General features: G+C 34.4%; 1 protein-coding gene across 1 annotated transcript; it reads left to right on the top strand.

Annotated features, from left to right (window-relative positions):
* The first annotated feature begins 2,100 nt into the window (after positions 1–2,100).
* Positions 2,101–11,865, top strand: si:ch211-22i13.2. Its single transcript, NM_001020779.2, is given in 7 exon segments — positions 2,101–2,286; positions 2,840–2,909; positions 3,030–3,191; positions 3,327–3,385; positions 6,577–6,666; positions 7,264–7,356; positions 11,182–11,865. Coding segments are annotated over 7 exon segments (528 nt in total). The 5' UTR covers positions 2,101–2,283; the 3' UTR covers positions 11,233–11,865.
* The last annotated feature ends 1,271 nt before the right edge of the window (positions 11,866–13,136 follow it).

Raw genomic sequence — 13,136 nt, 5'->3', positions numbered from 1 at the left:
TTGTGAATGTATTAAACTTTTACTGTCATTTATATAAAAAATGGACCTCTCTGAATTTATTTTATTATTTTGGTTCCCTGATCTACCTATTCTCCCTCTTATCTGACACAGTTCAGTTTATTAAGCTCTCTCTCCCAAACAAACTGGTAAGTAAAAAACACATGTGCTGACTGGAGTCTCCGCTGTTATAACTGCTGAGCTTAAAGGAACACCTAGAATTAAACAGTTGAATTTGATAATTTTTTTAATATAGCCGATCTCTAGGTCTGGCGAAAGCACTTTAAGCTTAACTTAGCATAAATCTTTGAATTGGATTAGATAATTAGCATCTCGCTCAAAAATGACTAATAAATCAGCCATTTCTGCGACGCAGTGGTGCAGTAGGTAGTGCCGTTGCCTCACAAGAAGGGCATCCGCTGTGTAAAAACGTGCTAGATAAGTTGGCGGTTCATTCCACTGTGGCGACCCCAGATTAATAAAGGAAATAAGCCGACAAGAATATTAGTGAATGAATCAGCCATTTAATTGTCCAAATAGCTTTTACTGTACATGATCCTTCAGGAATCATTCCAATATCATTTTCTTGTCTGCTTAGTCCCTTTATTAAACCCACTTGAACGCAGGGAGAACATGCGAACTCCACACAGAAACGCCAACTGAGAGGCTCGAACCAGCGACCTTCTTGCTATGAGGCAACAGCACTACCTACTGCGCCACTGCTTCACCATCATACCAATATCATGAATTTGAATTATTACTAGAGCTCAAATATAAGTAAAAATGATCCGTTTTTTTTATTTTTATTTTTTTATTGTTACTGCTTTTTGTGGGTTATTTCTGAAATCCAAAAAGGATTTATTTATTTTTATTAAAATAAAAACAGAAAATATATTGGAGCTATAATAAATGCCATGAAGTAGGCTAATGTGTTTGATTTTTGAAGTTAATAAATGGAATTTCCACTTTTATAATATATGAGTGGCAAAGTGGGTATGTTCGCCTCACAACAAGAGGGTTGCTGGTTTGAGCCTGGGCTGGGTCAGATGGCATTTCTGTGTTGAGTTTGCATGTTCTCCCCATGTTCCTGTGGGTTTCCTCCGGGTACTCTGGTTTCCCCAATATAACCAAAGACATGAATTGGGTGAATTGGATGAATTGTGTATGCAATTGACCATGTGTATGTATGTGTGTGTGTAAATGAGTGTGTATAGATGTTACCAGTGAAGGGTTGCGGCTGAAAGGACATCTGCTGTGTACAACATGTAACATAAGCTGGTGGTTCATTCTGATGTGGCGACCCCAGATTAATAAAGGGACTAAGCTGAAAAGAACATAGCCTATGCCTATATTAAGTTTATTTTGGCAATATTTCTTATGATGAAAACACAATTAATAAAAGAAATATATGCAGCAAAGCAATATTTTTACAGATGTATACTTGGCGACTGAAAACAATAGCATACCTTTCAAATACATTTTGAATGGTCTCCTGGTCTCTTAAATTACTTTTTGTGTTGTTTTACTCAATTGCAATTGTTTAAGCAATTTTTTCATCGGTTTTCTGAAAAACCTGACTATTATTATCAAGTAAGCCTGAATAAATTGATGAACTGGTTTGCGTGTTTTTGATTGGGGGTTGAAGCTGATTTTTGCAGGACCGACACCACATTAGCCGCAGCCTAAAGTTTAATCGTTGGCGCCATCTGCAGCCTCATTAGACAATTTCGGTCCAAACCAAACATAAATATGTATGCAGCCTGTAGATCCGTTAAAAGGACCGTTAAAACTGGCATTTTATACTACAATAAAACATTTTGTGGCACATTTTACCACAGAATATTGTTATCGTGTAATATTGCTTTAATGTTCATTCGGGATTGTGTGGCATTATACGGCTATGATTGGCCCAGCATCGCCAGGCATTTATATATATATATATATATATATATATATATATATATATATATATATATATATATATATATATATATATATATATATATATATATATATATATATATTAGGAAAATCTTATAATAAACTCGTCTGGGCCACGCGCCTGCGCAGTAAAACAGTACCCGGATACTTTTTGTGTGTGACGTAAAATAAGATGGCCGCGCAGTGGTGTTTATGTTATTGATACGCATGAACCGATCATAGAAATGAAAAACAAGCGTTTATTTTCACCGCAGTTTATTTTCAGAAAGGAATATATTCAGATCAGTTTATCAGGCTGATTTTTGTGTTTTTGTAGTGGTCGGAAGGATACGACACATCATAAACATGGTAAGTTAAAGAGTTGAACTGCTCAAATTTAATCCAGTGTCGGTAAACCTTTAGATGTATAAGCTTTGACTAACTTTTGTTATTTACCGTTTTTTGTAGATAACGTGTAAATGTCCTACAACCATTAAGCTTGTTAAATCGGGACCATGTCTTTACAATGGCAATTGCTATTCAATATGAGCATCAGTTTATGTATTGGGGTAAAACTAGTTTTATTTTCGCACATTCGGACTTTCTCCTTAATAATATTACTTCAGAAAAGCATTCTTTGCTAATTATAAAAAGCAAGCAGTGACAAAATTGTTCCAAGTTAATTAAATACTGCTATTGTTGATTTGAAGTCATATAACTTATGCTATTTCAGACCGCATATTGTGTGGTAAACTGTGCGTAGTAAACAAGTGTCACAAGTTTTCGTTGAACGAATGTGTGGATATAAAACCAACTTTACCTCAGTATAAAATGTTGTGATAACGTAAATTCTTTCTAAACAGCCCAATGTTTATGTATTAAATAGTTCAAAATAGTATTTATTTATTTAAATTTATTATAGTCTGCAAAAGTGAACGCCACGGAGAGAAGTGAGTCGAGTACAAAAAGCAGAAGACGGTCTAACAGCAGAGGTTTGTCTCTAAAAAAATTGTTCTATATACTGTAAAAACTATGTAACATTCCTTGACTGACAAAAACACACAGACATGATTTTCTTAGAGCTACAGTGTTTTAAATATATGTACCAACAGGTAGAGAAAACCGCAAACGGGCAAGAAGCAGAAGCAGATCTTCCTCCTCATCATCCAGTTCTTCGTCTTCCTCCTCCTCTTCTTCCTCTTCCTCCTCTTCTTCTTCACGATCGTCATCTAGCAGTTCTTCATCACACAGTATCTCCAGCTCCAGTGGCTCAGGTAAGGTTAATACAGAAATCATTTTGTACTACAATGATGTTTAAGAACACTAGTGTAAAAATTATTTCTTTACTGGAAAAGAACGAACTCTTTAAACTGATATGCATGGTCTGTGTTTTGTGCTTCCTCTGGCAGATTCTTGCAAAAAGCGAGGGAAATCTTCAAAGAAAAGTAAAGAGAAACACGGCAAAAAGGTATCAGGCTCTTTTTGAGCAAAAACGCTTGACGAATAAACACAAAATTTAAAAAGTTAAGTGAAAGGTTGCACAAACGTAAAAATGAATATAATAAACATGTTATAGGGCTGCACAATATATGGTATCAGCATCGCTATCGCAATGTGACCATTCGCAAAAGTCACATTGCAGGATACATGCAATGTTGAGTTTATATCATAATTGATCATTTGCATGTCTTTTTGATGCCTGTGATTGTATAATGACTTTAAAAACATTCAGTTATAAGAAATTGCCCCATTTGTGACCATAACTTTGGATGACTTTTATTGACTCATTTTTATCATTCAGTTACTATACTTTAATACTGTTAGAATTGTAAAACGATAAAACACTTTGTTTTTATTGTATCTTTTGTTGATTGTATTTATAGATTGGTATACATTACAAAACTTACAGCACATGCAAATACACCTCAATTTGAGAAATGCACCTCAAATAGCACAGACCACAACAAAGATGTGTTGGGGACCCCAAGAAGTTTGTAGATTGTTTATTGGATTTTATGGAAATGCAAATAGTAAACTTTAACTCATCGATCTCTGACAAAACATGTGCATTGAAATACTCACAACATATGGAAATACAAAAATGCACTGCAAATAGCACAGATAACAACGAAAATGTGTCGGGGGACCCCTAAACGTCACAATGTTAGATTTTTTTTCAATATCGTGCAGACCTAACGTGTTATAATAGGATTTTATTCTGTGGAACCCAGATTAATTTTTAATTTTCCCCCAAGGGAAGGATTGGTGTAAAAAAGGCCTGAAAACAGTTGATGATTTATATGGACAGGGGGCACTGTATTTATTTCAGGAGTTGAAAGACAAATTCAATCTATAAGATAAAGGGGATTTCTGGAAATATATACAGCTGCATAGTAGTATAAGGTCCGTGGGATATAAGGCAGGAGCAGAAGAAAGAGTTTTTTTAGGGTTTCTAAATATGCCAAAGTCGGTGCAAACCACATCTTTTGTTTATAAGATTGCTGCAAACAACATGTATGGAATGATTATTTAAGAATTTTTTCCTGGAGGTGGAGTTTGAAGAGGGTGAATGGGAGGCAGTAGTTTCTGGAATAGGGGGTACTGTGAGAGATGTTAGGAGTAAACTCATACATTACAAGATAATTTATCAATATTACTGGACCCCAGTAAGACTGCATAGGATAGGAATAATGAAAAATAACCATGTTGGAAATGTGGTCATTCTCTGGGCACTTTTTTACATTTAATGTGGAGCTGTCATTTGGTGGCTCCATTCTGAACAAGAGTTATTCAAAACCTAGAGAAATGGCTGGAAAATCCTTTACCCTATTGCCCAAGAGTCTGTCTTCTTGGTGATACATCCACTTTACAGAACGGAATATCTAAAGCACAGGCTGGGCTAGTCGTCACAGGATGTATTATTGCTGTCAGACTAGTGCTGCGAAATTGGAAGAACTCAGATACTCCCTCTTTTAGGGATTGAACTGATGACTTCTACTGCATAATATGAACGTTTGTTGGCAAGACTTCAGGACTCCACCCATACTTTTAATCATAAATGGGGTAGTTTTTTTGCAATATTCGGAGAGCACATAAAAGGAAAATTGAAGGGTTGTCAATTTGACTGTCTGTTATATTGTATTGTATTATTTTATATTTGTTATAATTTTTGTTTTGCTATCATTTTTATTATAATTTGTTTACATTAGTTTCCTGAATGTTGATTTTGTATAGTGAATTTTATGTTGTGTGGGGTATAAAAGTTCAAAATAAAAAAAAAAGTTCAATTAAAAAAAAGATTTTCCCCCCAAAGCACTATTGTTGATAGGGGTGTCAAAATTAATCGTTTCTTCGGTGCATCGCGATGCAGACGCGGACAATTCGGTATCGATTCAGTAATAATCTTAACCGGTTATTACTGACGTCATTTACCTTATATGCGCTTTGTCGCGAGGGAGGCGATCGCGAGTATTTACAGAGCTTTAACTACTTAAAACTCATAAACTGTGCACAAATTCACTGTGTGTGTTTGCTGGATCAGTCTTTCACTGACATATACAACAATAGCCCCTATTTCACTGAGATCGAGAGAATGAAAGTAGCCTACTCAATTTCTCTCTCTCTCTCTTTCGCTCTGTCTCTCTCTCTTTCTCTCTCACACACACACACACACACACACACACACACACACACACACACACACACACACACACACACACACACACACACACACACACACACACACAGTGGCCTATTTGACCTGCTGGGGTGGCTTTTCTTCTCCTCTCGGCTGTTTTACAGCATTACGTTTGGATACAGAAACGAGCGCGTGTCTGCAGAGTTTTCTCCACCGTGTCTATCATGCATCAGCTGTGAGATCGCCGCTGCCGCCTGCCGCTTATCAGTGTCACTTATCTGAAGAGCGCAGTGCGCAAGAGCCAATCGCAACCGTTTTTGTTGAGGGTGTGACCAATCAAAGAGGTGTAAGAGAACTAGATAAGGATCAGAAATTGAGCTGGATGTTTATATTTGTTTGTATTATTTGCTTAATGCTTGTTTTGTTTAAAGTTACAATCAAAGAGGTGTAAGAGAACTAGATAAGGATCAGAAATTGAGCTGGATGTTTATATTTGTTTGTATTATTTGCTTAATGCTTGTTTTGTTTAAAGTTACAATCAAAGAGGTGTAAGAGAACTAGACAAGGATCAGAAATTGAGCTGGATATTTATCTTTGTTTATATTATTTGCTTAATGCTCGTTTTGTTTAAAGTTACAGTTTATATATATGACTGTTTGTATTAAACGACAAAATTGTATTACAAATAATATATAAATATAAATATATTCATACATTTTAATACAAGAACTGCTGCTGTGAAGAAAATATAAAACTGTGTATGGAAAGCATCGTCGATGCACCGAAATATCGAATTGAACCGAATCAATGGCATGATAATCGTAACCGAACCGAACCATGAGACTAGTGTAGGTTCACAGCTCTAATTGTGGAGTACATAAACTTTTAATGTTTGTAGTGGAAATGGTGTTGTGTAAATCAACCATTAGGGATCAGGGACTTTTTAACAGAACAGCTTATATGTGCATTAATTACACAGTTTGTAAGATTTTAATAATTCATTATTATTATTATAAACATAGAAAAGAACAAAAGAGAAGACACGCAAGAAGAAAAAGGAAAAGGGCCACAAAGGGCAGGACGAGAGCTCTGGACCTGTTCAAATTTCAAAGGTGCTTTTTTTTTCTTTTTACTCTACTAAAATGTTCATAATGGATATCAACTTTTATCAATTTGCCATTAGCAATGTTTTCCTTCACCTTTTTTAATAAGCATTTTGGAACATTGTATGAAAATTGCTCAATGGAAATGCCAAGATCTGCATAAATTTAGGAAATGCGCACCACTGAGTAGAAGAAAAATGCTACCAAGGAAACACATTTACCATTTTCCAGCATGTGCATCAGAAAAAAAATTATTCCAAGATTTTTTATGAAAATTGAAAACAGACCACGTGATAACAACAAACGGTTAATTACATATAAAGGAAAAATGGCTGCAGTGGCTTCCGCAGCGAATTCCATTTTTCTTTTTTATATTTAAGGCTTATTTATTTAATATTTTATTTTATAATATTTAAGTTTACCAGGTAGTGACTATTTAGTTTTTTTGACTGATTTTTTCGCAAATGTTTTATTCAGTTTTGCCCATAAATCTCATTAGCATCTTTTGATGGAAACATGTCCTTTTTATTTCATTTGTCCTTTCATTTGTAATGATTGCCAATGTTTAAAAGAAAAAAGTAATCCTAAAATATCTGTCATCCCCAGTATCTTAAGGAAAAGAAGAAAAGTGGCAAGTACAGCATGATTTCAGGAAAAAAGATTAAAATGAAAGTAAAAAAGTCAAAGAAGGACAAGCAGGTGAGTTCATCAAGATTGTATGCTAGACTTGATAATCGGTCTTTGTCAGTCACGTGGTTTTGTTGTCTGTGTGTCACACCTGCGCCATTTTTGAGGTATTGCTTCCCGAGACAACTTGAGAGACACATAACACAAGAGATACATGCCGTAAAAAGGTCAAGGTGGAGAAGTACAAGAAAATCGAGAGTACATGGTACCGCAATAAACTAAATAAAGATGCCAGGGATCGTCATTTTGATAAACTGTCTTACATTCAGGATATAGATCCGTTTGAATTAACTGCAAACCAACGTAGTGCACTGCCGCCAACCCCTCATCGCTGATAATAATGACATGTCATACTGTATATATCATCAATGTCTTAATATACGTTGTTTTAGTTTGAACACCATTAAATCAAAGTAAGTTTTTTTAATTATATATTGCAGTTTTTCCGCTTTATTTTATTAGTTACATCTAATATATACATTTACAAACTATTGGACAGATGTTTGTATCCAAAGCATTTTACAGATATGAACAATAAATGTAATGAAAGCAACAGAACAAAAAATAATACACCCAAATATTAAGATATGGTGAACACAAGTACAGATATTTTATAAAAGCTGAAAACCTGTAACCATTGAATTCCATTGTATTTGTTGTTGTTTTTTTTTACTATGGAGTTAATGGTTACAGATTTTTATCCTTCTTTGTGATATCTTTATTAGTGTAAAGAGAAAAAATAAAATCAAAGGTTTAGGACCACTTGCTGGAAAGTAAATAGTAAGTCACTTTAAATTTGTGGGTGAATATCTGTTTAGTTTAAACTTCTGACTGATCTAATGTTTAACTTTGAGCAAAAACACTGGTCTCAGTTCTTTAAAGGATTATTTAGTTCAAGTAGTTACTGCTTACCTTCTGTTTGGTTTTGATGTACCAGTTTTATTACTGTGAAGAACAATAAATGAGTTAACAAATTGTAAGTCATCCCCCATGTATTTTTATTTGTACAAATTATATTTTTATTCAGGCACCGAGGGAAAAGAAATTTCTGAAGGAAGGCATTATATTTTTTTACATAAGACAGGATAAAACATCATACACACAGTGAAAGAAACAAAAAAAAGTAAGGGAATTTGTAAAGAATATATCAATTCAGCACATAATGCATTTATACACCTGGGCTTTAAACTCTTATTGACAACTACAGCTTTTCTACACTACAGTTGGACATTGGTTTGTTTGTGCACAACAGACAGTTATAGTTCTATGCTGTAATGTGACATCTGCACCTTCACAAGGGAGTATCATGTTGATGGGTCAGTGCTTGTTATTAAGATTGTGTTTTTTTTACTGTTTGGGACTTCAGCATCATTCTTGTTTCAAAATCTATCAGACATCCTGTATTCTTCAAGTTCACACAGCAGCTGTCAGTTCTCCTCCAACAGGCGGTTTACTTATACACGATTTACCCTCAGTTTGTCTCGGCTACCTCTTTAGTGTTGTGTGTCTCATAAGTGTCTCTAACCATCTTCAACCTCACGTGTCTCCTTCTCAGCATGTTATTCGTCCACATCTTCAGCTGACTGCAGTGTTGGTTTTATTTTCCCCCTCGCAATTTGTCATGCACAGTGTGCAGTGTCTGTCTGTGTAGTGTCTGTGTGGCCCAGATGTAGAGATGGTGCCCAGTCTGGGTCAGTCTCCATCATCTCATATGCAGGACTGCAGATTGGCTGGCAATGACAAAGTTAGAAATTAAAAAGAAAGTTAGAAAGAAAAAGTAAAAATAAGTGTATTATAATGCTACATGCTTATGGAAATGACATGTTTGAGCATAAGAAACCTGAATTGAATTTCGAACTTTTAAAGCATTAACTCAAAAATGATGCAAAGTTACAGTTTGGAGGTTTAAAACATTTAATAGAATGATTCCAACAAAAATCTATATTTGTTTTCAGAAAAAGGACAGTCAAAAATGTACTTTTTGACAGTGGGTGAGTAAATCAGAAAAATGTAAATTGTAACTACGATTAAAAAACTATTTTACAGTATTTTAACAATCAATTACTTTGCTATCCTAAATCCATATAATGTAAGTTGATTCGTTAAGATATAAATGCAGTTCTACCCCCAAAACTAAAGTGTTACATATTTGCTTGTTACTACACCCGTACACATCGCAAAAGTCTATCATCTTCATAAGTGCGGTTGAATGACTTTTGTCCTGGGAGCACTGTACCAATATGGTGATGGTATGGACGCATCCTCAGGGCCCGTATGCAATATGTGGTGAATTTATCCATGTAGTTTTTCTGGTCATTTTGTTCATATTGTCAAAATATCATTTAGGTTGTTAAGAGTTGCTTCTGAACACCTATACAACTAGTCTCATGATATAGGCCCAATCCCAATTCTTAGCCTTTCCCCTTGTCCTAATTCTCTTTTGCTTGAAGGCGTTGGGCTAAGGGCAAGGGCTAGATACCCTTTCAAACTAAGATTTTTCAGGACGACACTCAAAACCAAAATTTCAGCAGTATATCTGCACCCGGATATAAGGAGATGCACAAATTAGTGTTTTTAGTCATTATTACAACTATTAGCAAAAATAAACTAGCGTTCGTGTAAAAAAAAAAAATAATAAAATGCTAAAATAATGTTAAATGATTTAAGAAAAAAAAAAATGAAATGAAAACTGCTAAATTTCGTTATCTATAATCCATGATAATAACTCCTGTACAGCAGTTCCACAACATTCTGACACTCGATGACAGTGGAATACCCTGTCAGAAAAGTCTAGTGGCTGGGAATGACATTTTTACCGTGTCTGCTATAATGTTAATGTTGTTTCTTGTGTTTAAAATAGATAAATATGGCTATGGTGTAAATGCACAGTACAGTTACGATCTTACTGCCACATTATTTTTTCATAATAACATAATATATGCCTTCGGTGAAGGGGTACAAAAAATGTAATTGGGATTGGGCCATAACAATAAATCATTTTATGAAACAATATGCTTTTTTTATATACAATGTATAGTACAACGGTACTATCAATTTTCTTTACAAAAAACATTTCACTGTCAACATAGGTTAAAGTGTCTTTGACTTAACCAATGGCGAAGGTCTTAATGGATAAAAGCATCTTTAAAAGGCCTTTAATGATGTAAATGTTACCTCCTTGGTTGCTGTATACCTTGCCTACAATAAATGTACCTTCTTCACATGATGTAGATAATGCATTCACAAGATATTAAGTAGATAAAGTATTTGAGGCTCAAGACTTTGTGCAAATGTCCTAGTTTTACATAGATCTGTGAAAAATTGAAATTGGGATTCCCGGCAACCCATTTCAGCAGTTCTGTATTAAATCTTTCTTCATGAGTGTTTTATTTTATTTCTCACACACATTTTTTTTTGTATCTTTGCAGACCTTTTACATTCACATGAATACATTATACACTCCATGTACAGTGTTCTGTTCTGTTTTTGTATTTTAAAATGGAAGAAAAAAGCCTTAAAATAGGCCCTCGAAAGTCGTTCAATGTTCTGATTCTAAAATATTGAACAATATATAAAAATGTATACTGTTCTTAATTTTTCTGTGTAATGCTACTTTGTAATGTTTTACTTTATCTCATTTTATCTTATGTTTTATAGAGGCTTTTGATCATAATAGAGATCGTACAAGTCTTTATTTTAACTTTATATTAATTAATTAATTTATTTATTTATTTTATTTTTAATAGATATTGTCTGTCTGGTAATTTTTTCTTGTTTTATTCTCATAAGTGTTTTTAAGTTTTAATCTTAATCACCTGTTTCTTTTCTTTAAAACAGAGGGATAAGAACAGAGCGGAGCTGCTGGATTTCTTAAACTCCACCTACTGATTCAGTCCAGACCCAGAACCATTGTTATTATTTTGTTTGTTTGCATTATTCACCTGACAGTCACTCAGGGAAAGACCATCTTGAAACAATAATATTGTTGCCTGAAATTATACATGGACAGATCCTCAACATTAATCATTTATGTTGACAACAGTTGCTTTTATTTTAGTTTTTTATTATTATTCCAGACTATATAAACTGAAACATTTGTATTTTTACATCTTAATTGTACCCCAATAGAACTGTAGCTTGGATGTAACATTGTTACATGTTACTGAAATTGTAAAAGAAAAATAAGTATTCTTGTATTTTTATTTTTAAATGCATATCTCCAGTAAGCAAGAATGAATCGGTCCGGATTTGTTCTAAAAGATGCAGAAAGAGGATTAATGTCTGAGCGGCTGATTCATGAAGGTTTTACATTATATTTCTATGTGAAGCTTTTTGGAAAATCTTTGAATCGGCATTCGTGGTTGTGTCCTTGCAGTTGTGTTTTTCTTGTTATCCCTGATAATCTGTGTATTTACTGTGTAGATGAGCAGCTGATAATCTGCCTTTGAGTCACGTGCATCCTACCGTACTGATGACAATACTGTTAAATAAACTTACAATCTGTGTCTTTGTGTATTAAAAGAGGTTTGATGCCATCTGAAAGTTTGTAATACTTACTTAATTAGTCGCAGGGCCATTTTATATTGAAGTTGATATTTAGCCACACCCTTTTGGTGTTTAATATCTAGTTTTTTAGAGGTGGGTTGTTATCCCAGCGCTGAACTCCCAACCTGGAGGACCAGGATATATACACACAAACACGCTACCCACTGCACTATCATGTCATCCATAGTTTGTAATGTTTTTTTTTTTTTTTTTAACAGAAGAAGTGTTTTAAAAAATGTATTCAGACTTTGCAGATTTTTTTTGTGTCCTATTTATTGGAGTATCTTCGATTAAAAGAACACTCCACTTTTTTGAAAAATAGGCTTATTTTACAAGTCCCCTAGAGTTAAAAACATGGTTTTTACCGATTTTTAAATCATTCAGCAGATCTCCAGGTATGTCGGCAGCACTTTTAGCTTAGCTTAGCATAGGTCATTGAATCAGATTAGACCATTAGCATCTCACTTAAACATGAAAAGTGGCATAATAATTAAAGAACTTTACTGCGGTACCATGGCTGCTGCAGGTGCAACTACAGTATGTTATGCCGCACCTGAAAATAGTTGACAGCTAGGTAACTAGTAGTGTTGTCACGATACTGAATCTTGGTAACAATCAGTACTAAAAATTTAAAAACTTCCATTTCCCGCTAACATTTAAAGTGCTGTTGAGTTGTCTTAATCATTATTTCTGGCTTTGAATTGCTTAAGTGGCATGTGTATCTGTGGTTGTGTCCAACTTCTTAGTAGGTACTGCATTTAAATTTAAATATACTACTCAACCGTTAGAAAAGTTTGTCCTATACAGTATGAAAGTAAGTAGTATGAATGTAACTCGGGCGTACTACATCCCCCATTTTGTCATGATCAGATGACCTACCCACGTCAGTTGCATTGCTTCACTCCTATTAATGAATTCTTTCACGTGGCATTATGGGATAGTGCACATCTGATGCATGCTGCTCTTCAGAATCTCGCCAGAAGTAGTAAGTCATTTGGGTACTTCTTGCATACAGTTTTTTTAATTCTGTTGCTGCGTCCCAATTCGTATACTTACACTATGCCATAAAAGTTTGTACTTTTTTTAAAGAAAAAAAAAGTATATGCTTTTGAGTGTGTAACAGAAGAGTGTGCAAGCTTTGGCACAAACTACTTCCTTGTTTACAGATTGTTATATTGCTTGATTACGAGCCCTGTTAATCATTCACACATCATCCACATTTCTGTCATATTTAATCTTATTGGAGA

This window comes from Danio rerio, chromosome 20 (assembly GCF_052040795.2).
Source record: "Danio rerio strain M-AB ecotype USA chromosome 20, GRCz13ab, whole genome shotgun sequence".
NCBI lineage: Eukaryota > Metazoa > Chordata > Actinopteri > Cypriniformes > Danionidae > Danio > Danio rerio.
Note: the sequence above shows the minus strand (reverse complement) of the source record. Positions and strands in the feature narration are given on the sequence as shown.